Source organism: Lucilia sericata, unplaced genomic scaffold (genome assembly GCF_015586225.1).
Source record: "Lucilia sericata isolate MDLA Ls3-8-SP2 unplaced genomic scaffold, ASM1558622v1 Contig001263F_arrow, whole genome shotgun sequence".
NCBI lineage: Eukaryota > Metazoa > Arthropoda > Insecta > Diptera > Calliphoridae > Lucilia > Lucilia sericata.
In genome coordinates, this window is record NW_023995216.1 from 66,315 (window position 1) to 92,511 (window position 26,197).

A 26,197-nucleotide genomic window follows, 5' to 3' on the forward strand; every position below is an offset into this window, starting at 1 on the left:
AAAATAACGAAGATAATAATGATGATGTTGATGATCTTAATACGACTAAACTAACAACCAACAAAACAACCTTCTATGGGCTTCTGTAGCTTTTTAAACTGACAAGTCACAGCCATTTGTAAGTTAAAATGTATGCATGTGTGTTAGTTTCTTTTTTTTAATGGAAACTAAGACGCCAAAGAACCTTTAGCATTGCCACAAAAATGTTGTTTAACCAGGAAATGTTGCAAAAAAGCAATAAGAAGACAGCAGCGCACAAACAAAAAGAACATGAAGCTACTCGTATTCCAAGAGAAACCTTAGGCATAACATTGGCATAAATGTGTTCGTCTGTCTGTCTGTCTGCCAGCCTTTTATGTTACTTTTGCCTGAGTCTTTGTTCTGTTTAAGCCCAATTGCAATTCTTGATTGCACTCATCGTATGTGCTGTTAGTTTGTGCTATTATGGCAACAAAAAGGTTCTTAAAAAACTGAAAATTTGTGCCCAAGCAACAGCAGAGTGTTGGCTTTTTAAGAAGGTTCAAGAAACTCTAGTGGCCCAAAACCGTTTTAATAGCATATACCTACTTAGGATTAACCCCTTATGACATCAAAATTGAAATAAGTATTCTAAAGCGATATATATTCTGGCCTATGATCCAGTTTATAATATGGGACTATAGTCTAGTCTATATTCTAGTCTATAGTCTAGTCTATAGTCTAGTCTATAGTCTAGTCTATAGTCTAGTCTATAGTCTAGTCTATAGTCTAGTCTATAGTCTAGTCTATAGTCTAGTCTATAGTCTAGTCTATAGTCTAGTCTATAGTCTAGTCTATAGTCTAGTCTATAGTCTAGTCTATAGTCTAGTCTATAGTCTAGTCTATAGTCTAGTCTATAGTCTAGTCTATAGTCTAGTCTAAGTCTATTAGTCTAGTCTATCGTCTAGTCTATAGTCTAGTCTATAGTCTAGTCTATAGTCTAGTCTATAGTCTAGTCTATAGTCTAGTCTATAGTCTAGTCTATAGTTAGTCTAGTCTAGTCTATAGTCTAGTCTATAGTCTAGTCTATAGTCTAGTCTATAGTCTAGTCTATAGTCTAGTCTATAGTCTAGTCTATAGTCTAGTCTATAGTCTAGTCTATAGTCTAGTCTATAGTCTAGTCTATAGTCTAGTCTATAGTCTAGTCTATAGTCTAGTCTATAGTCTAGTCTATAGTCTAGTCTATAGTCTATTATAGTTAGTCTATAGTCTAGTCTATAGTCTAGTCTATAGTCTAGTCTATAGTCTAGTCTATAGTCTAGTCTATAGTCTAGTCTATAGTCTAGTCTATAGTCTAGTCTATAGTCTAGTCTATAGTCTAGTCTATAGTCTAGTCTATAGTCTAGTCTATAGTCTAGTCTATAGTCTAGTCTATAGTCTAGTCTATAGTCTAGTCTATAGTCTAGTCTATAGTCTAGTCTATAGTCTAGTCTATAGTCAAGTCTATAGTCTAGTCTATAATCTAGTCTATAATCTAGTCTATAATCTAGTCTATAGTCTAGTCTATAGTCTAGTCTATAGTCTAGTCTCTAGTCTAGTCTATAGTCTAGTCTATAGTCTAGTCTATAGTCTAGTCTATAGTCTAGTCTATAGTCTAGTCTATAGTCTAGTCTATAGTCTAGTCTATAGTCTAGTCTATAGTCTAGTCTATAGTCTAGTCTATAGTCTAGTCTATAGTCTAGTCTATAGTCTAGTCTATAGTCTAGTCTATAGTCTAGTCTATAGTCTAGTCTATAGTCTAGTCTATAGTCTAGTCTATAGTCTAGTCTATAGTCTAGTCTATAGTCTAGTCTATAGTCTAGTCTATAGTCTAGTCTATAGTCTAGTCTATAGTCTAGTCTATAGTCTAGTCTATAGTCTAGTCTATAGTCTAGTCTATAGTCTAGCTATAGTCTAGTCTATAGTCTAGTCTATAGTCTAGTCTATAGTCTAGTCTATAGTCTAGTCTATAGTCTAGTCTATAGTCTAGTCTATAGTCTAGTCTATAGTCTAGTCTATAGTCTAGTCTATAGTCTAGTCTATAGTCTAGTCTATAGTCTAGTCTATAGTCTAGTCTATAGTCTAGTCTATAGTCTAGTCTATAGTCTAGTCTAGTCTAGTCTATAGTCTAGTCTAGTCTAGTCTAGTCTAGTCAGTCTAGTCTAGTAGTCTAGTCTATAGTCTAGTCTATAGTCTAGTCTAGTCTAGTCTAGTCTAGTCTATAGTCTAGTCTAGTCTAGTCTATAGTCTAGTCTAGTCTAGTCTAGTAGTCTAGTCTAGTCTAGTCTAGTCTAGTCTAGTCTAGTCTAGTCTAGTCTAGTCAGTCTAGTCTAGTCTAGTCTAGTCTAGTCTAGTCTAGTCTAGTCTAGTCTATAGTCTAGTCTAGTCTAGTCTAGTCTAGTCTAGTCTAGTCTAGTCTATAGTCTAGTCTATAGTCTAGTCTATAGTCTAGTCTATAGTCTAGTCTATAGTCTAGTCTATAGTCTAGTCTATAGTCTAGTCTATAGTCTAGTCTATAGTCTAGTCTATAGTCTAGTCTATAGTCTAGTCTATAGTCTAGTCTATAGTCTAGTCTATAGTCTAGTCTATAGTCTAGTCTATAGTCTAGTCTATAGTCTAGTCTATAGTCTAGTCTATAGTCTAGTCTATAGTCTAGTCTATAGTCTAGTCTATAGTCTAGTCTATAGTCTAGTCTATAGTCTAGTCTATAGTCTAGTCTATAGTCTAGTCTATAGTCTAGTCTATAGTCTAGTCTATAGTCTAGTCTATAGTCTAGTCTATAGTCTAGTCTATAGTCCTAGTCTATAGTCTAGTCTATAGTCTAGTCTATAGTCTAGTCTATAGTCTAGTCTATAGTCTAGTCTATAGTCTAGTCTAGTCTAGTCTATAGTCTAGTCTATAGTCTAGTCTGTAGTCTAGTCTATATTCGAGTATATATTCTGGTCTATAGTATAGTCTATATTCGAGTATATATTCTGGTCTATAGTATAGTCTATAGCCTAGTCTAGTCTATAGTGTAGTCTAAAGTCAAGTTGATAGTCTAGTCGATAGTTTACCCTATGGTCTAGGCGAGGCTATAGACCAGACTATAGACGAGACTCTAGTCCAGACTATAGAATATAGACTAGACTATAGACTATACCATAGTTCATACGACAGACCAGACTATACTCCATACCACAGACTAGACTTGTCTTGCAGTGGGTTAATTTTTTCTCAGTCATTTGGGAATAATATTCCACAACTCTTCTCTCTGACTTTAAAAGTTAATCTTGATGATCTTCTTTTGTAAATTCTCTTATTTATTTTGATTCTGCCTTAAAAATGTTCATTTCTTTACACGACTTCTTGTGCATTATGTGCTAGTGCTGATGGTGGTAATGATGATCTTGGGACATTTTTCTTCTTTTTCTTCTTCTTGTCTAACAGTGGCTGCATTCTGCTTAACAGGGCTTATAAGAGTCTGCAGCCAGACTTATAAGAGTCGTTCGTGTTTGTTTTATTGTTGTTGTTACCATCTTTGTTGTTTTTGTCTTCAATGTCATTAACGTTGCATGATGTTAAATATTACTTGCAACTTTTTTTTTTTTTTTTGATATTATTTCTTTAATACTTTTTTGTTTTTTTTAATTTTTGTGAAATATTATTTATTTTAAACTCATACGAAGTGAAGTTCTTCCGCATTTCGGTGGCGTATATTTATATTGCTGTTGCCGCACCTCTTACATGTTGCTTAGAGGAAATAAAGAAGCAATAAAATACTGAAAGACAATTGTTGCTATTGTTGTTGCTGTTGATGTTGTATAAGAAGACGACGTCAACAATATGATTTATAGGATTTTCTACATGATTTAATAAAAGTTATGAAAGGATGCCTTTGTTGTTTTGGCGAATTTAATGCGACAACAAAGAGTAATATTATGAAATTAAAACAAAAGAAAAGCTAGAAGTTAATATTACTTAAAATTTTCTTTATTTTAAAAATTGGAAATTTAAAGCAGAAGTTATCACTTGGAAGTGATAAATATCATCAGAAGCTAATAATTTTCTTAATTATTAAGTTAACTTCATTATAACCTTGAAATTATTAATGTTTTTCTTGAATAAAAACCACAATTTCAATTAATCACTTATTGAGGTAAAACTTACTTAAGTTTCACACACTTAACTATTGATTTAGCAATATGTATTGCAAGCGTTAAATTCCCCACATTTTCTGCCAGTGAGTTACTCTTTAGCAAGCTAACAATTACAAAATTGTAAAACTAAATCCCCCTCAAATATAGGCAAATAAACATTAGTAAAACTTTAAATATTTGTGACCATATTAACCAATATGTGTATACACAAGTAATTGTAACATTTTCTTGCAAAAAAAAAAAAAAACAAACAGCAAAATTAAAAAAAAAAAAAAAAAAAAAGAAACCTGAATAACTAATTCACAATAAAACAGCTTGAAATCAGCTCCTCTAACAACTTTGAATATGAACATGTTTGTATTGAGTATGGTTAACAAAACAAACTATTTAAAATAAGACCACATCATATTACCATTCACTTTTTTTTGGAGTAAACAACAACAACAAAGAGAAAAATTAGCTATAATTTATTTTAGCAATAAAAATTTGTATTGAAATTAAACTAAAATAGTGTTACTATTAATTTTTCATTTCATAAATTACCTAAAATTATTCATTATTAATTAAAACTTGCTTAAATGTAAATAAAAAACAAAAGACTTAAGAAAGCTACACTTTCGTTTTGCCTATGTTACAATAGAGTGTTTAATAAAAGACTTAAGACACATACTTTACAGAGGTATTAAATACCAAAAGAGTAAAATGGATAAATGTTCATTTAGGAAAATAGTTTTTTTTTTAATAATTAAATTTTTTTCAAATTTACTTACTTGTTGGTATTTGGGCAGCCTTTGCTGTTAATAGAACTATCAGCTGTAATTAGACAAAAAAGATAACATTAATTTGTGGAAATTAAATTTATTAAATGAAAACTAAGTTCTAGTTCAGTTCCAGTACAGTTCTAGTTCAGTTCTAGTTCAGTTCTAGTTCAGTTCTAGTTCAGTTCTAGTTCAGTTCTAGTTCAGTTCTAGTTCTAGTTCAGTTCTAGTTCAGTTCTAGTTCAGTTCTAGTTCAGTTCTAGTTCAGTTCTAGTTCAGTTCCAGTTCAGTTCTAGTTCAGTTCTAATTCAGTTCTAGTTCAGTTCTAGTTCAGTTCTAGTTCAGTTCTAGTTCAGTTCTAGTTCAGTTCTAGTTCAGTTCTAGTTCAGTTCTAGTTCAGTTCTAGTTCAGTTCTAGTTCAGTTCTAGTTTCTAGTTCAGTTCTAGTTCAGTTCTAGTTCAGTTCTAGTTCAGTTCTAGTTCAGTTCTAGTTCAGTTCTAGTTCAGTTCTAGTTCAGTTCTAGTTCAGTTCTAGTTCAGTTCTAGTTCAGTTCTAGTTCAGTTCTAGTTCAGTTCTAGTTCAGTTCTAGTTCAGTTCTAGTTCAGTTCTAGTTCAGTTCTAGTTCAGTTCTAGTTCAGTTCTAGTTCAGTTCTAGTTCAGTTCTAGTTCAGTTCTAGTTCAGTTCTAGTTCAGTTCTAGTTCAGTTCTAGTTTCAGTTCTAGTTCAGTTCTAGTTCAGTTCTAGTTCAGTTCTAGTTCAGTTCTAGTTCAGTTTAGTTCAGTTCTAGTTCAGTTCTAGTTCAGTTCTAGTTCAGTTCTAGTTCAGTTCTAGTTCAGTTCTAGTTCAGTTCTAGTTCAGTTCTAGTTCAGTTCTAGTTCAGTTCTAGTTCAGTTCTAGTTCAGTTCTAGTTCAGTTCTAGTTCAGTTCTAGTTCAGTTCTAGTTCAGTTCTAGTTCAGTTCTAGTTCAGTTCTAGTTCAGTTCTAGTTCAGTTCTAGTTCAGTTCTAGTTCAGTTCTAGTTCAGTTCTCTAGTTCAGTTCTAGTTCAGTTCTAGTTCAGTTTCTAGTTCAGTTCTAGTTCAGTTCTAGTTCAGTTCTAGTTCAGTTCTAGTTCAGTTCTAGTTCAGTTCTAGTTCAGTTCTAGTTCAGTTCTAGTTCAGTTCTAGTTCAGTTCTAGTTCAGTTCTAGTTCAGTTCTAGTTCAGTTCTAGTTCAGTTCTAGTTCAGTTCTAGTTCAGTTCTAGTTCAGTTCTAGTTCAGTTCTAGTTCAGTTCTAGTTCAGTTCTAGTTCAGTTCTAGTTCAGTTCTAGTTCAGTTCTAGTTCAGTTCTAGTTCAGTTCTAGTTCAGTTCTAGTTCAGTTCTAGTTCAGTTCTAGTTCAGTTCTAGTTCAGTTCTAGTTCAGTTCTAGTTCAGTTCTAGTTCAGTTCTAGTTCAGTTCTAGTTCAGTTCTAGTTCAGTTCTAGTTCAGTTCTAGTTCAGTTCTAGTTCAGTTCTAGTTCAGTTCTAGTTCAGTTCTAGTTCAGTTCTAGTTCAGTTCTAGTTCAGTTCTAGTTCAGTTCTAGTTCAGTTCTAGTTCAGTTCTAGTTCAGTTCTAGTTCAGTTCTAGTTCAGTTCTAGTTCAGTTTCTAGTTCAGTTCTAGTTCAGTTCTAGTTCAGTTCTAGTTCAGTTCTAGTTCAGTTCTAGTTCAGTTCTAGTTCAGTTCTAGTTCAGTTCTAGTTCAGTTCTAGTTCAGTTCTAGTTCAGTTCTAGTTCAGTTCTAGTTCAGTTCTAGTTCAGTTCTAGTTCAGTTCTAGTTCAGTTCTAGTTCAGTTCTAGTTCAGTTCTAGTTCAGTTCTAGTTCAGTTCTAGTTCAGTTCTAGTTCAGTTCTAGTTCAGTTCTAGTTCAGTTCTAGTTCAGTTCTAGTTCAGTTCTAGTTCAGTTCTAGTTCAGTTCTCATTCTAGTTCAGTTCTAGTTCAGTTCTAGTTGAGTTCTAGTTCAGTTCTAGTTGAGTTCTAGTTCAGTTCTAGTTCAGTTACATTTCAGTTACATTCTATAAACTAGATAATAAACTAAAGGCTAGACTGTAGACGAGACTATAGACTAAATTATAGATTGGACTATAGACTAGACTATAGACCGGACTATATACCAGAATATAGACCAGATTATAGACTAGTCTATATACTAGTCTATAAACTAAACTATAGGCTGTTCTACAGACAAGACTACTTCAATTCGATTGTATAGGCTAGATTTTCTGGCAGCCCTAATTGTTACTTCTGTACTTACAAATATGTGTAATGAGGTGTAGAGTGTAAAGGTGGAAGAGCCCATGATGCCTGCAAAAAACAAAAAATTAAAAACATTAAAATTTATAAGAGATTGAATACAAATAGGTTTTCTTTTGAAAAAATTCATATATATAACATAACAATAAAACCATTATATTAAGGGTAATCTGGTTAATATGGTAATAACAAGACATTATGTTCTAGAATAAAATAAATATTTCTTGTAAGAGAAAACAATCTTCAATATAGTGTTATTTTTGCACAAAATTTTAAATTTTACAAAATATGTAAATCTATCCGCTGCATGTGAATACCCCTATTAATTGTTACTTTTTCAATCATGCCAAATCTTATTTAACACATTTTTTTTGTTCATCTTTTACAATCTCAGACCAGCTCTAATGAGTTTTTGATTGTCTATGGCTTTTGCAACAATAAAAAAAACACATTTCTTTTTCATTAGCAAAATTATATTTTAAAGAAACGTTTTCTTCGTGCCTTCTATCAAGTTATTTGGCAGATGAGAATACAATTTGAAAATATATTAGATAAATAGCACATGATAACATTAATTAGATACAAATCAAATAAGAATAACCTATTTAGAATAAAGAAAAAAAAACCTGGTGGATAATAATAGAGCATTTTATTGCAAGAAAATTATTATGGAAGTAATTTATTAGCTGGGAATTAAGGTTGACGTTAAAAAGTTTAATTAGAGAAAGGAATGAATGGCCAGAGAGCTAAAAATACTAAAAATGAGGAATTTAATACTACTTTCTCTTAGATTTAATGGTACTTTTTATTAGTTTATGAATTAATAGCTTTATAAATTCAGAAATATAAAACTTTAAGACTCCAGAACTTTGGAACTTTAGAACGGTTGAACTTAACGACTTTAGAACTATAGAACCTTATATAACTCTATATAACTTTAAAACCTTATAAATTTATAACTTTATAACTATGTAAATACACTATATGCGTTTTTCTCGAAAACTATAAGGATACAGCAAAAACAATGAAAATCTGTGATCAATTCTAAATCCCATGAAAAATCGATTTTTTTAGTGAAAACATAAAACTGCGTTTTTCTCGAAAACTATAAGAGATACAGCAAAAACAATGAAAATCTGTGATCACTTCTAAATCCCATGGAAAATCGATTTTTTGAGTGAAAACATAAAACTGCGTTTTTCTCGAAAACTATAAGAGATACAGCAAAAACAATGAAAATCTGTGATCACTTCTAAATCCCATGAAAAACCGATTTTCTGAGTGAAAACATAAAACTGCGTTTTTCTCGAAAACTATAAGAGATACAGCAAAAACAATGAAAATCTGTGATCACTTCTAAATCCCATGAAAAACCGATTTTCTGAGTGAAAACATAAAACTGCGTTTTTCTCGAAAACTATAAGAGATACAGCAAAAACAATGAAAATCTGTGATCACTTCTAAATCCCATGGAAAATCGATTTTTTGAGTGAAAACATAAAAGTGCGTTTTTCTCGAAAACTATAAGAGATACATCAAAAACAATGAAAATCTGTGATCACTTCTAAATCCCAATAAAAATCGATTTTTTGAGTGAAAACATAAAAGTGCGTTTTTCTTGGAAACTATAAGAGATACAGCAAAAACAATGAAAATCTGTGATCACTTCTAAATCCCAATAAAAATCGATTTTTTGAGTGAAAACATAAAAGTGCGTTTTTCTTGGAAACTATAAGAGATACAGCAAAAACAATGAAAATCTGTGATCACTTCTAAATCCCATGAAAAATCGATTTTTTTAGTGAAAACATAAAACTGCGTTTTTCTTGGAAACTATAAGAGATACAGCAAAAACAACGCAAATCTGTGATCACTTCTAAATCCCATGGAAAATCGATTTTTTGAGTGAAAACATAAAAGTGCGTTTTTCTTGAAAACTATAAGAGATACAGCAAAAACAATGATAATCTGTGATCACTTCTAAATCCCATGAAAAATCGATTTTTTGAGTGAAAACATAAAAGTGCGTTTTTCTCGAAAACTATAAGAGATACAGCAAAAACAATGAAAATCTGTGATCACTTCTAAATCCCATGAAAAATCATAAAAGTGAGTTTTTCTCGAAAACTATAAGAGATACAGCAAAAACAATGAAAATCTGTGATCACTTCTAAATCCCATGAAAAATCGACTTTGTGAGTGAAAACATAAAAGTGCGTTTTTCTCGAAAGCTATAAGAGATACAGCAAAAACAATGAAAATCTGTGATCATCCCATGGAAAATCGATTTTTTAAGTGAAAACATAAAACTGCGTTTTTCTCGAAAACTATAAGAGATACAGCAAAAACAATGAAAATCTGTGATCACTTCTAAATCCCATGAAAAATTGATTTTTTTAGTGAAAACATAAAAGTGCGTTTTTCTCGAAAACTATAAGAGATACATCAAAAACAATGAAAATCTGTGATCACTTCTAAATCCCATGAAAAATTGATTTTTTTAGTGAAAACATAAAAATGCGTTTTTCTCGAAAACTATAAGAGATACAGCAAAAACAATGAAAATCTGTGATCACTTCTAATTCCCATGAAAAATCGATTTTTTGAGTAAAAACATAAAAGTGAACAATGAAAATCTGTGATCACTTCTAAATCCCATGAAAAATCGATTTTTTGTGTGAAAACACAAAAGTGCGTTTTTCTCGAAAACTATAAGAGATACAGCAAAAACAATGATATTCTGTGATCACTTCTAAATCCCAATAAAAATCGATTTTTTGAGTGAAAACATAAAACTGCGTTTTTCTCGAAAACTATGAAAATCTGTGATCACTTCTAAATCCCTTGAAAAATCGATTTTTTAAGTGAAATCATAAAACTGCGTTTTTCTCGAAAACTACAAGAGATACAGCAAAAATAATGAAAATCTGTGATCACTTCTAAATCCCATGAAAAATCAATTTTTTGAGTGAAAACATAAAAGTGCGTTTTTCTCGAAAACTATAAGAGATACAGCAAAAACAATGAAAATCTGTGATCACTTCTAAATCCCATGAAAAATCGATTTTTTGAGTGAAATCATAAAACTGCGTTTTTCTCGAAAACTACAAGAGATACAGCAAAAACAATGAAAATCTGTGATCACTTCTAAATCCCATGAAAAATCAATTTTTTGAGTGAAAACATAAAAGTGCGTTTTTCTCGAAAACTATAAGAGATACATCAAAAACAATGAAAATCTGTGATCACTTCTAAATCCCATGAAAAATCAATTTTTTGAGTGAAAACATAAAAGTGCGTTTTTCTCGAAAACTATAAGAGATACATCAAAAACAATGAAAACCTGTGATCACTTCTAAATCCCATGAAAAATTGATTTTTTAGTGAAAACATAAAAGTGCGTTTTTCTCGAAAACTATAAGAGATAAAGCAAAAACAATGAAAATCTGTGATCACTTCTAAATCCCATGAAAATCAATTTTTTAAGTGAAAACATAAAACTGCGTTTTTCTCGAAAACTATAAGAGATACAGCAAAAACAATGAAAATCTGTGATCACTTCTAAATCCCATGAAAAATCGATTTTTTTAGTGAAAACATAAAACTGCGTTTTTCTCGAAAACTATAAGAGATACAGCAAAAACAATGAAAATCTGTGATCACTTCTAAATCCCATGAAAAATCGATTTTTTTAGTGAAAACATAAAACTGCGTTTTTCTCGAAAACTATAAGAGATACAGCAAAAACAATGAAAATCTGTGATCACTTCTAAATCCCATGAAAAATCGATTTTTTTAGTGAAAACATAAAACTGCGTTTTTCTCGAAAACTATAAGAGATACGGCAAAAACAATGAAAATCTGTGATCACTTCTAAATCCCTTGAAAAATCGATTTTTTTAGTGAAAACATAAAACTGCGTTTTTCTCGAAAACTATAAGAGATACAGCAAAAACAATGAAAATCTGTGATCACTTCTAAATCCCATGAAAAATCGATTTTTTAGTGAAAACATAAAACTGCGTTTTTCTCGAAAACTATAAGAGATACAGCAAAAACAATGAAAATCTGTGATCACTTCTAAATCCCATGAAAAATCGATTTTTTAAGTGAAAACATAAAAGTGCGTTTTTCTCGAAAACTATAAGAGATACAGCAAAAACAATGAAAATCTGTGATCACTTCAAAATCGCATGAAAAATCGATTTTTTGAGTCAAAACATAAAAGTGCGTTTTTCTCGAAAACTATAAGAGATACAGCAAAAACAATGAAAATTTGTGATCACTTCTTAATCCCATGAAAAGTGAAACAATGAAAATCTGTGATCACTACTAAATCCCATGAAAAATCGATTTTTTGAGTGAAAACATAAAACTGCGTTTTTCTCGAAAACTATAAGAGATACAGCAAAAACAATGAAAATCTGTGATCACTTCTAAATTACATGGAAAATCGATTGTTTGAGTGAAAACATAAAAGTGTGTTTTTCTCGAAAACTATAAGAGATACAGCAAAAACAATGAAAATCTGTGATCACTTCTAAATTACATGGAAAATCGATTTTTTGAGTCAAAACATAAAACTGCGTTTTTCTCGAAAACTATAAGAGATACAGCAAAAACAATGAAAATCTGTGATCACTTCTAAATCCCTTGAAAAATCGATTTTTTTAGTGAAAACATAAAACTGCGTTTTTCTCGAAAACTATAAGAAATACAGCAAAAACAATGAAAATCTGTGATCACTTCTAAATCCCATGTAAAATCGATTTTTTGAGTGAAAACATAAAACTGCGTTTTTCTTGGAAACTATAAGAGATATAGTAAAAACAATGAAAATCTGTGACCACTTCTAAATCCCATGAAAAATCGATTTTTGAGTGAAAACATAAAGGTGCGTTTTTCTTGGAAACTATAAAAGATACAGCATAAACAATGAAAATCTGTGATCACTTCTAAATCCCATGAAAAATCGATTTTTTAAGTGAAAACATAAAAGTGCATTTTTCTCGAAAACTATAAGAGATACGGCAAAAACAATGAAAATCTGTGACCACTTCTAAATCCCTTGAAAAATCGATTTTTTTAGTGAAAACATAAAAGTGCGTTTTTCTCGAAAACTATAAGAGATACAGCAAAAACAATAAAAATCTGTGATCACTTCTAAATCCCATGAAAAATCGATTTTTTAAGTGAAAACATAAAAGTGCATTTTTCTCGAAAACTATAAGAGATACGGCAAAAACAATGAAAATCTGTGACCACTTCTAAATCCCTTGAAAAATCGATTTTTTTAGTGAAAACATAAAACTGCGTTTTTCTCGAAAACTATGAGAGATACAGCAAAAACAATGAAAATCTGTGATCACTTCTAAATCCCTTGAAAAATATATTTTTTTTGTGAAAACAAAACTGCGTTTTTCTCGAAAACTATAAGAGATACAGCAAAAACAATGAAAATCTGTGATCACTTCTAAATCCCATAAAAAATCATTTTTTGAGTGAAAACATAAAAGTGCGTTTTTCTCGAAAACTATAAGAGATACAGCAAAAACAATGAAAATCTGTGATCACTTCTAAATCCCATGAAAAATCGATTTTTTAAGTGAAAACATAAAAGTGCGTTCTTCTCGAAAACTATTAGAGATACAGCAAACACAATGACAACAATGAAAATCTGTGATCACTTCTAAATCCCATGAAAAATCGATTTTTTGAGTGAAAACATAAAAGTGCGTTTTTCTCGAAAACTATAAAAGATACAGCAAAAACAATGAAAATCTGTGATCACTTCGAACTCCAATGAAAAAACGATTTTTTGAGTGAAAACATAAAAGTGCGTTTTTCTCGAAAACTATAAGGGATACAGCAAAAACAATGAAAATCTGTGATCACTTCTAAATCCCATGAAAAATCGATTTTTTAAGTGAAAACATAAAACTGCGTTTTTCTCGAAAACTATAAGAGATACAGCAAAAACAATGAAAATCTGTGATCACTTCTAAATCCCATGAAAAATCGATTTTTTGAGTGAAAACATAAAAGTGCGTTTTTCTCGAAAACTATAAAAGATACAGCAAAAACAGTGAAAATCTGTGATCACTTCGAAATCCCATGAAAAATCGATTTTTTTCACTGAAAACATAAAAGTGCGTTTTTCTTGGAAACTATAAGAGATACAGCAAAAACAATGAAAATCTGTGATCACTTCTAAATCCCATGAAAAATCGATTTTTTAAGTGAAAACATAAAAGTGCGTTCTTCTCGAAAACTATTAGAGATACAGCAAACACAATGACAACAATGAAAATCTGTGATCACTTCTAAATCCCATGAAAAATCGATTTTTTGAGTGAAAACATAAAAGTGCGTTTTTCTCGAAAACTATAAAAGATACAGCAAAAACAATGAAAATCTGTGATCACTTCGAATTCCAATGAAAAAACGATTTTTTGAGTGAAAACATAAAAGTGCGTTTTTCTCGAAAACTATAAGGGATACAGCAAAAACAATGAAAATCTGTGATCACTTCTAAATCCCATGAAAAATCGATTTTTTAAGTGAAAACATAAAACTGCGTTTTTCTCGAAAACTATAAGAGATACAGCAAAAACAATGAAAATCTGTGATCACTTCTAAATCCCATGAAAAATCGATTTTTTGAGTGAAAACATAAAAGTGCGTTTTTCTTGGAAACTATATGAGATACAGCAAAAACAATGAAAATCTGTGATCACTTCGAAATCCCATGAAAAATCGATTTTTTGAGTCAAAACATAAAACTGCGTTTTTCTCGAAAACTATAAGAGATACAGCAAAAACAATGAAAATCTGTGATCACTTCTAAATCCCATTAAAATCGATTTTTTTCACTGAAAACATAAAAGTGCGTTTTTCTTGGAAACTATAAGAGATACAGCAAAAACAATGAAAATCTGTGATCACTTCTAAATCCCATGAAAAATCGATTTTTTAAGTGAAAACATAAAAGTGCGTTCTTCTCGAAAACTATTAGAGATACAGCAAACACAATGACAACAATGAAAATCTGTGATCACTTCTAAATCCCATGAAAAATCGATTTTTTGAGTGAAAACATAAAAGTGCGTTTTTCTCGAAAACTATAAAAGATACAGCAAAAACAATGAAAATCTGTGATCACTTCGAATTCCAATGAAAAAACGATTTTTTGAGTGAAAACATAAAAGTGCGTTTTTCTCGAAAACTATAAGGGATACAGCAAAAACAATGAAAATCTGTGATCACTTCTAAATCCCATGAAAAATCGATTTTTTAAGTGAAAACATAAAAGTGCGTTCTTCTCGAAAACTATTAGAGATACAGCAAACACAATGACAACAATGAAAATCTGTGATCACTTCTAAATCCCATGAAAAATCGATTTTTTGAGTGAAAACATAAAAGTGCGTTTTTCTCGAAAACTATAAAAGATACAGCAAAAACAATGAAAATCTGTGATCACTTCGAATTCCAATGAAAAAACGATTTTTTGAGTGAAAACATAAAAGTGCGTTTTTCTCGAAAACTATAAGGGATACAGCAAAAACAATGAAAATCTGTGATCACTTCTAAATCCCATGAAAAATCGATTTTTTAAGTGAAAACATAAAAGTGCGTTTTTCTCGAAAACTATAAGAGATACAGCAAAAACAAAGAAAATCTGTGATCACTTCTAAATCTCATGGAAAATCGACTTTTTGAGTAAAACCATAAAAGTGCGTTTTTCTCGAAAACTATAAGAAATACAGCAAAAACAATGAAAATCTGTGATCACTTCTAAATCCCTTGAAAAATCGATTTTTTTAGTGAAAACATAAAACTGCGTTTTTCTCGAAAACTATAAGAAATACAGCAAAAACAATGAAAATCTGTGATCACTTCTAAATCCCATGTAAAATCGATTTTTTGAGTGAAAACATAAAACTGCGTTTTTCTTGGAAACTATAAGAGATATAGTAAAAACAATGAAAATCTGTGACCACTTCTAAATCCCATGAAAAATCGATTTTTGAGTGAAAACATAAAGGTGCGTTTTTCTTGGAAACTATAAAAGATACAGCATAAACAATGAAAATCTGTGACCACTTCTAAATCCCTTGAAAAATCGATTTTTTTAGTGAAAACATAAAACTGCGTTTTTCTCGAAAACTATAAGAGATACAGCAAAAACAATGAAAATCTGTGATCACTTCTAAATCCCTTGAAAAATATATTTTTTTTGTGAAAACAAAACTGCGTTTTTCTCGAAAACTATAAGAGATACAGCAAAAACAATGAAAATCTGTGATCACTTCTAAATCCCATAAAAAATCATTTTTTGAGTGAAAACATAAAAGTGCGTTTTTCTCGAAAACTATAAGAGATACAGCAAAAACAATGAAAATCTGTGATCACTTCTAAATCCCATGAAAAATCGATTTTTTGAGTCAAAACATAAAAGTGAGTTTTTCTCGAAAACTATAAGAGATACAGCAAAAACAATGAAAATCTGTGATCACTTCTAAATCGCATGAAAAATCGATTTTTTGAGTCAAAACATAAAAGTGCGTTTTTCTCGAAAACTATAAGAGATACAGCAAAAACAATGAAAATCTGTGATCACTTCTAAGTCCCATGAAAAATCGATTTTTTGAATGAAAACATAAAACTGCGTTTTTCTCGAAAACTATAAGAGATACAGCAAAAACAATGAAAATCTGTGATCACTTCTAAATTCCATGCAAAATCGATTTTTTGAGTGAAAACATAAAAGTGCGTTTTTCTCGAAAACTATAAGAAATACAGCAAAAACAATGAAAATCTGTGATCACTTCTAAATCGCATGAAAAATCGACTTTTTGAGTAAAACCATAAAAGTGCGTTTTTCTCGAAAACTATAAGAAATACAGCAAAAACAATGAAAATCTGTGATCACTTCTAAATCCCTTGAAAAATCGATTTTTTTAGTGAAAACATAAAAGTGCGTTTTTCTCGAAAACTATAAGAGATACAGCAAAAACAATGAAAATCTGTGATCACTTCTAAATCCCATGAAAAATCGGGGTTTTAAGTGAAAACATAAAACTACGTTTTTCTCGAAAACTATAAGAAATACAGCAAAAACAATGAAAATCTGTGATCACTTCTAAGTCCCATGTAAAATCGATTTTTTGAGTGAAAACATAAAACTGCGTTTTTCTTGGAAACTATAAGAGATATAGTAAAAACAATGAAAATCTGTGACCACTTCTAAATCCCATGAAAAATCGATTTTTGAGTGAAAACATAAAGGTGCGTTTTTCTTGGAAACTATAAAAGATACAGCAAAAACAATGAAAATCTGTGATCACTTCTAAATCCCATGAAAAATCGATTTTTTAAGTGAAAACATAAAAGTGCATTTTTCTCGAAAACTATAAGAGATACGGCAAAAACAATGAAAATCTGTGACCACTTCTAAATCCCATGAAAAATCGATTTTTTTAGTGAAAACATAAAACTGCGTTTTTCTCGAAAACTATAAGAGATACAGCAAAAACAATGAAAATCTGTGATCACTTCTAAATCCCTTGAAAAATATATTTTTTTTGTGAAAACAAAACTGCGTTTTTCTCGAAAACTATAAGAGATACAGCAAAAACAATGAAAATCTGTGATCACTTCTAAATCCCATGAAAAATAATTTTTTGAGTGAAAACATAAAAGTGCGTTTTTCTCGAAAACTATAAGAGATACAGCAAAAACAATGAAAATCTGTGATCACTTCTAAATCCCATGAAAAATCGATTTTTTGAGTCAAAACATAAAAGTGAGTTTTTCTCGAAAACTATAAGAGATACAGCAAAAACAATGAAAATCTGTGATCACTTCTAAATCGCATGAAAAATCGATTTTTTGAGTCAAAACATAAAAGTGCGTTTTTCTCGAAAACTATAAGAGATACAGCAAAAACAATGAAAATCTGTGATCACTTCTAAGTCCCATGAAAAATCGATTTTTTGAATGAAAACATAAAACTGCGTTTTTCTCGAAAACTATAAGAGATACAGCAAAAACAATGAAAATCTGTGATCACTTCTAAATTCCATGCAAAATCGATTTTTTGAGTGAAAACATAAAAGTGCGTTTTTCTCGAAAACTATAAGAAATACAGCAAAAACAATGAAAATCTGTGATCACTTCTAAATCGCATGAAAAATCGACTTTTTGAGTAAAACCATAAAAGTGCGTTTTTCTCGAAAACTATAAGAAATACAGCAAAAACAATGAAAATCTGTGATCACTTCTAAATCCCTTGAAAAATCGATTTTTTTAGTGAAAACATAAAAGTGCGTTTTTCTCGAAAACTATAAGAGATACAGCAAAAACAATGAAAATCTGTGATCACTTCTAAATCCCATGAAAAATCGGGGTTTTAAGTGAAAACATAAAACTACGTTTTTCTCGAAAACTATAAGAAATACAGCAAAAACAATGAAAATCTGTGATCACTTCTAAGTCCCATGTAAAATCGATTTTTTGAGTGAAAACATAAAACTGCGTTTTTCTTGGAAACTATAAGAGATATAGTAAAAACAATGAAAATCTGTGACCACTTCTAAATCCCATGAAAAATCGATTTTTGAGTGAAAACATAAAGGTGCGTTTTTCTTGGAAACTATAAAAGATACAGCAAAAACAATGAAAATCTGTGACCACTTCTAAATCCCATGAAAAATCGATTTTTTAAGTGAAAACATAAAAGTGCATTTTTCTCGAAAACTATAAGAGATACGGCAAAAACAATGAAAATCTGTGACCACTTCTAAATCCCATGAAAAATCGATTTTTTTAGTGAAAACATAAAACTGCGTTTTTCTCGAAAACTATAAGAGATACAGCAAAAACAATGAAAATCTGTGATCACTTCTAAATCCCATGAAAAATCGATTTTTTGAGTCAAAACATAAAAGTGAGTTTTTCTCGAAAACTATAAGAGATACAGCAAAAACAATGAAAATCTGTGATCACTTCTAAATCCCATGAAAAATCGATTTTTTGAGTCAAAACATAAAACTGCGTTTTTCTCGAAAACTATAAGAGATACAGCAAAAACAATGAAAATCTGTGATCACTTCTAAGTCCCATGAAAAATCGATTTTTTGAGTGAAAACATAAAACTGCGTTTTTCTCGAAAACTATAAGAGATACAGCAAAAACAATGAAAATCTGTGATCACTTCTAAATCCCATGAAAAATCGGGGTTTTAAGTGAAAACATAAAACTACGTTTTCTCGAAAACTATAAGAAATACAGCAAAAACAATGAAAATCTGTGATCACTTCTAAATTCCATGCAAAATCGATTTTTTGAGTGAAAACATAAAACTGCGTTTTTCTCGAAAACTATAAGAGATACAGCAAAAAACAATGAAAATCTGTGATCACTTCTAAATCCCATGAAAAATCGATTTTTTTAGTGAAAACATAAAACTGCGTTTTTCTCGAAAACTATAAGAGATACAGCAAAAACAATGAAAATCTGTGATCACTTCTAAATCCCATGAAAAATCGTTTTTTGAGTGAAAACATAAAAGTGCGTTTTTCTCGAAAACTATAAGAGATACAGCAAAAACAATGAAAATCTGTGATCACTTCTAAATCCCATGAAAAATCGATTTTTTGAGTGAAAACATAAAACTGCGTTTTTCTCGAAAACTATAAGAGATACAGCAAAAACAATGAAAATCTGTGATCACTTCTAAATCCCATGAAAAATCGTTTTTTGAGTGAAAACATAAAAGTGCGTTTTTCTCGAAAACTATAAGAGATACAGCAAAAACAATGAAAATCTGTGATCACTTCTAAATCCCATGAAAAATCGATTTTTTGAGTGAAAACATAAAACTGCGTTTTTCTCGAAAACTATAAGAGATACAGCAAAAACAATGAAAATCTGTGATCACTTCTAAATCCCATGAAAAATCGATTTTTTGAGTGAAAACATAAAACTGCGTTTTTCTCGAAAACTATAAGAGATACAGCAAAAACAATGAAAATCTGTGATCACTTCTAAGTCCCATGAAAAATCGTTTTTTTGAGTGAAAACATAAAACTGCATTTTTCTCGAAAACTATAAGAGATAAAGCAAAAACAATGAAAATCTGTGATCACTTCTAAATCGCATGAAAAATCGTTTTTTTTTTTTTTTTTTTTTGAGTGAAAACATAAAATTGCGTTTTTCCTCGAAAACTATAAGAGATACAGCAAAAACAATGAAAATCTGTGATCACTTCTAAATCCCATGAAAAATCGATTTTTTGAGTGAAAACATAAAACAATGAAAATCTGTGATCACTTCTAAATCCCATGAAAAATCGATTTTTTGAGTGAAAACATAAAACTGCGTTTTTCTCGAAAACTATAAGAGATACCGCAAAACCAATAAAAATCTGTGATCACTTATAAATCGCACGAAAAATCGATTTTTTGAGTGAAAACATAAAACTGCGTTTTTCTCGAAAACTATAAGAGATACAGCAAAATCAATGAAAATCTGTGATCACTTCTAAATCCCATGGAAAATAGATTTATTTAAATCCCACGAAAAATCTATTTAACAATAAAAACAATGAAAATCTGTGATCACTTCTAAATCCCAATGAAAATCTGTGATCACTTCTAAATCCCATGAAAAATCGATTTTTTGAGTGAAAACATAAAAGTGCGTTTTTCTCGAAAACTATAAGAGATACAGCAAAAACAATGAAAATCTGTGATCACTTCTAAATTACATGAAAAATCGATTTTTTGAGTGAAAACATAAAAGTGCGTTTTTCTCGAAAACTATAAGAGATACAGCAAAAACAATGAAAATCTGTGATCACTTCTAAATCCCATGAAAAATCGATTTTTTGAGTGAAAACATAAAAGTGCGTTTTTCTCGAAAACTATAAGAGATACAGCAAAAACAATGAAAATCTGTGATCACTTCTAAATCCCATGAAAAATCGATTTTTTGAGTGAAAACATAAAAGTGCGTTTTTCTCGAAAACTATAAGAGATACAGCAAAAACAATGAAAATCTGTGATCACTTCTAAATCCCATGAAAAATCGATTTTTTGAGTGAAAACATAAAAGTGCGTTTTTCTCGAAAACTATAAGAGATACAGCAAAAACAATGAAAATCTGTGATCACTTCTAAATCCCATGAAAAATCGATTTTTTGAGTGAAAACATAAAAGTGCGTTTTTCTCGAAAACTATAAGAGATACAGCAAAAACAATGAAAATCTGTGATCACTTCTAAATCCCATGAAAAATCGATTTTTTGAGTGAAAACATAAAAGTGCGTTTTTCTCGAAAACTATAAGAGATACAGCAAAAACAATGAAAATCTGTGATCACTTCTAAACCCCATGAAAAATCGATTTTTTGAGTGAAAACATAAAAGTGCGTTTTTCTCGAAAACTATAAGAGATACAGCAAAAACAATGAAAATCTGTGATCACTTCTAAATCCCATGAAAATCGATTTTTTGAGTGAAAACATAAAAGTGCGTTTTTCTCGAAAACTATAAGAGATACAGCAAAAACAATGAAAATCTGTGATCACTTCTAAATCCCATGAAAAATCGATTTTTTGAGTGAAAACATAAAAGTGCGTTTTTCTCGAAAACTATAAGAGATACAGCAAAAACAATGAAAATCTGTGATCACTTCTAAATCCCATGAAAAATCGATTTTTTGAGTGAAAACATAAAAGTGCGTTTTTCTCGAAAACTATAAGAGATACAGCAAAAACAATGAAAATCTGTGCTCACTTCAAAATCGCATGAAAAATCGATTTTTTGATTCAAAACATAAAAGTGCGTTTTTCTCGAAAACTATAAGAGATACAGCAAAAACAATGAAAATCTCTGATCACTTCTAAATCGCATGAAAAATCGATTTTTTAAGTGAAAACATAAAAGTGCGTTTTTCTCAAAAACTATAAGAGATACAGCAAAAAAAATGAAAATCTGTGATCACTTCTAAATCCCATGAAAAATCGATTTTATGAGTGAAAACATAAAATTACGTTTTTCTCGAAAACTATAAAAGATACAGCAAAAACAATGAAAATCTGTGATCACTTCTAAATCCCATGCAAAATCGATTTTTTGAGTGAAAACATAAAACTGCGTTTTTCTTGGAAACTATAAGAGATATAGTAAAAACAATGAAAATCTGTGATCACTTCTAAATCCCATGAAAAATCGATTTTTGAGTGAAAACATAAAAGTGCGTTTTTCTTGGAAACTATAGTGCGTTTTTCTTGGAAACTATACAGCAAAAACAATGAAAATCTGTGATCACTTCTAAATCCCATGAAAAATCGATTTTTTGAGTAAAAACATAAAACTGCGTATTTCTCGAAAACTATGAGAGATACAGCAAAAACAATGAAAATCTGTGATCACTTCTAATTCCCATGAAAAATCGATTTTTTAAGTGAAAACATAAAAGTGCGTTTTTCTCGAAAACTATAAGAGATACAGCAAAAACAATGGAAATCTGTGATCACTTCTAAATTACATGAAAAATCGATTTTTTATAACTTTATAACTTTATAGTTTTGTAACTTTATAACTTTATAACTTTATAACTTTATAACTTTATAACTTTATAACTTTATAACTTTATAACTTTATAACTTTATAACTTTATAACTTTATAACTTTATAACTTATAACTTTATAACTTTATAACTTTATAACTTTATAACTTTATAACTTTATAACTTTATAACTTTATAACTTTATAACTTTATAACTTTATAACTTTATAACTTTATAACTTTATAACTTTATAACTTTATAACTTTATAACTTTATAACTTTATAACTTATAACTTTATAACTTTATAACTTTATAACTTTATAACTTTATAACTTTATAACTTTATAACTTTATAACTTTATAACTTTATAACTTTATAACTTTAACTTTATAACTTTATAACTTTAACTTAAACTTTATAACTTTATAACTTTATAACTTTATAACTTTATAACTTTAAACTTTATAACTTTGTACTTGTAACGTTATAACTTATAACTTTATAACTTTAGAAGCTTTAGAACGTTGATAACTTGTAATCTTTATAGCTTTAGTAGCTTTATTAGCCTTTATACTAGCTTATAACTTATAACTTATAACTTTATAAACTTTAGAATTTATAAAACTTTGTAACTTTATAACTTATAGATTATAACTTTATAAACTTTATAAACTTATAACTTTATAGCTTTAGAACTTTATAACTTTATAACTTTAAACTTTATAACTTACTTATAACTTATAACTTTATACTTTATAACTTATAACTTTATAACTTAACGTTATAACTTTATACTTTATAACTTTATAACTTTAGACTTTATAACTTTATAACTTTAACTTATACTTTAATAACTTTATAACTTTATAACTTTATAACTTTATAACTTTATAACTTTATAACTTTATAACTTTATAACTTTATAACTTTATAACTTTATAACTTATACTATAACTTTATAACTTTTTAACTTTATAACTTTATAACTTTATAACTTTATAACTTTATAACTTTATAACTTTATAACTTTATAACTTTATAACTTTATAACTTTATAACTTTATAACTTTATAACTTTATAACTTTACAACTTTATAACTTTATAACTTTATAACTTTATAACTTTACAACTTTATAACTTTATAACTTTATAACTTTATAACTTTATAACTTTATAACTTTATAACTTTATAACTTTATAACTTTATAACTTTACAACTTTGTAACTTTATAACTTTATAACTTTATAACTTTATAACTTTATAACTTTATAACTTTATAACTTTATAACTTTATAACTTTATAACTTTGTAACTTTGTAACTTTATAACTTTATAACTTTAGAAGTTTATAACTTTGTAACTTTATAACTTTATAGCTTTATATCTTTATAACTTTATAACTTTATAACTTTAGAAGTTTATAACTTTGTAACTTTATAACTTTATAGCTTTATAGCTTTATAACTTTATAACTTAGAAGTTTATAACTTTGTAACTTTATAACTTTATAGCTTATAGCTTATAACTTTATAACTTTATAACTTTAGAAGTTTATAACTTTGTAACTTTATAACTTTATAGATTTATAACTTTATAACTTTATAACTTTATAGCTTTATAACTTTATAACTTTATAACTTATAACTTTATAACTTTATAACTTTATAACTTTATAACTTTATAACTTTATAACTTTATAACTTATAACTTTATAACTTTATAACTTTATAACTTTATAACTTTATAACTTTATAACTTTATAACTTTATAACTTTATAACTTATACTTATACTTATAACTTTATAACTTTATAACTTTATAACTTTATAACTTTATAACTTATAACTTTATAACTTTATAACTTTATAACTTTATAACTTTATAACTTTATAACTTTATAACTTTACTTTATAACTTTATACTTTATAACTTTATAACTTTATAACTTTATAACTTTATAACTTTATAACTTTATAACTTTATACTTAACTTTATAACTTATAACTTAACTTTATAACTTATAACTTTATAACTTTATAACTTTATAACTTTATAACTTTATAACTTTATAGCTTTATAACTTTATAACTATATAACTTTATAACTTAATTTTTGCTTAAAATTTCCTCCAATAGAAAACAATAAATTCCTTAATTTTTTGATTAAATATAAACATTTATAACAAACACGTTTCCAAGATAAAACATGCTGAGACAAATGTTAATTTTCATAAAAAAAGAAAACTCCTTTAATGAAATAACAATAAAAAATTAATGACATTAATATAAAAACTTGCTACTTTTAAAAGATTTGATTTTATTAAAAAAAATTTGGTTAGCAATTGTGGTTCATTTGGCTTTCCTTTGTTTTAGTAAAAAAAAAAATTCCTTTAAACAATGTTTCAAATGTTTGTCTGTGTCTAAAATAAAAAGACCCACCAATGAAGTCATGAGATCTTAATTTGAGTTGGTATTATGTTTGGGTCAAAATCGTGTTGTATCCTATAATTCAAAATACAAAAAAATCCAAACAACATAAAAAACAAGTTTTAAATCTTAATATCTGGCAGACACAACAAAAAAAAATTGGAGAAATTTCTTTAGTTTTTTCCTATTATAGTTGTTAGTGTTTTATTAAGCCATATTAACATATTTTACTTTGAGTTTCATCTAATGTTCTAATAATAAAATGAAATTAATAGAAAAGAATAGATGTTAAATAAAGATGATATTTATCTGGTAGCAGATAGCAAGTTGAATACAATATAAATGTTTATAATTTTCTAAAAATATGTAAATTAAATAGAAAGATTTTTAGAAGAACAAATTTCAAAAATTAAGTTTAAAGAAAATTTATTTTATTAGTTTTTTTATAGGACAAGCATAAATGCAATGTCAAGTTGTTATGATGTTATGACCTAAAACAAGTTTTTCTTAAAATTCTTGATTGACATTAAAATAACTTTGATTATTATAAAAATTCTTATATTGAAAGAAAACTTTTAAAATTACTCATAAAAATATTAAAAAAAAAATCCGTTATATTATGTAAATAATAGAATACAAATAAACCAAACATTCTTACAACAATAAAAGAAAAATATTTTCAGTTTTTTATATAAAAGTTCTAAGTTGGTAAGTAATACACCTACTTTGTGTTCTTCACTTCATTTCCTTCTTTATAAAATTTCACAGTTAACTTCTATTCCCGTAACCATGTCCGCCAACAAAAACTCAATAATTAACTAAAATCAAAAAAAAATATCTCCCACCAAAAATATTGATTACTCATGCCAATAATCGTACAAGCAAAATAACAATTCATTCATGTTACAAAAACAAACCACAATAGTAAAATTCTAACAAATAATTTCCTCCAAATAAGTTGGTCAAAACAAAAAAAATAGTATTCTAAATCATATTGCTATTTATATCTGTTCATTTTCCTTATGTACGTGTTTCGACATTAATGGGAAATATTCATAACATACAAATTCATATTTGTAATTTTTACTATAATTTTAAACCTGCCTTATCATGTTCTCAAACGTGTTGTTGTTACCCCCTCCAAAAGAAATAAGAACAACAAAAATTAATAACAAAAGCTATAACAACAATATCATGGTTACAGTAACTAGAGCTTAGGAAAAACACAATGTTGTTCTTGGCGATGATGATGATGATGATCAAATTATGCTATTAAATGAAACTAAAGATCAGGGAGGTAGTCGCGAGGAAGTAGGGAGATAGACTATACTATAGTTCAGAACATAGACAAGACATGGACTGGCCTAAACTCCAGACTATAGACTGGACGACATCCCAGACAATATTATAGACTTTAGTCCAGATTATAAACAAGACTATAGGCTAGACTATAGACAAGACTATATGGCAGACTATAGACTAGACTATAGTCCAGACTATATATAAGTACATAGTCCAGACTATAGACTATAGACAAGACTATAGTCCAGACTACATACATATAGATAGTTTAGACTATACACAAGACTTTAGTCCAGAATATAGACAAGACTATAATCCATACTATAGACTAGACTATAGACCAGACTATAGACTAGACTATTATCCAGACTATAGACTAGACTATAGTCCAGACTATAGTCTAGTCTAAACTATAGTCCAGACTATAGTCTAGTCTAAACTATAGTCCAGACTATAGACTAGTCTAAACTATAGTCCAGACTATAGACTAGGCTATAGTCCAGACTATAGTTGAGACTATAGACAATACTTTAGTCCCGACTACAGTCAAGACAAAAGATTCGACTGTAGACAAGACTCTAGTCCAGACTATATACAAATAGATAGTCCAGACTATAGACTACGGACAATACTATAGTCCAGACTACATACTAGTAGATAGTTTAAACTATAGACAAGACAATAGTCCAGACTATAGACTAGACTACAGACTATAGTCTAGATTAT

The 26,197-nt window shown here is 28.8% G+C and overlaps 1 protein-coding gene across 1 annotated transcript in view; it reads right to left on the reverse strand.

Moving 5' to 3' along the window:
- LOC119610688 overlaps window positions 1–26,197 on the reverse strand; it is a 52,361-nt gene that overhangs the window by 24,560 nt on the left and 1,604 nt on the right. Inside the window, exons 2-3 of the mRNA XM_037966014.1 lie at window positions 7,164–7,213; window positions 4,907–4,949 (exon numbers count right to left, since the gene is read on the reverse strand). Of these exons, the coding sequence (XP_037821942.1) occupies window positions 4,907–4,949; window positions 7,164–7,213 (93 nt within the window). The remainder of the gene's footprint in view (window positions 1–4,906; window positions 4,950–7,163; window positions 7,214–26,197) is intronic.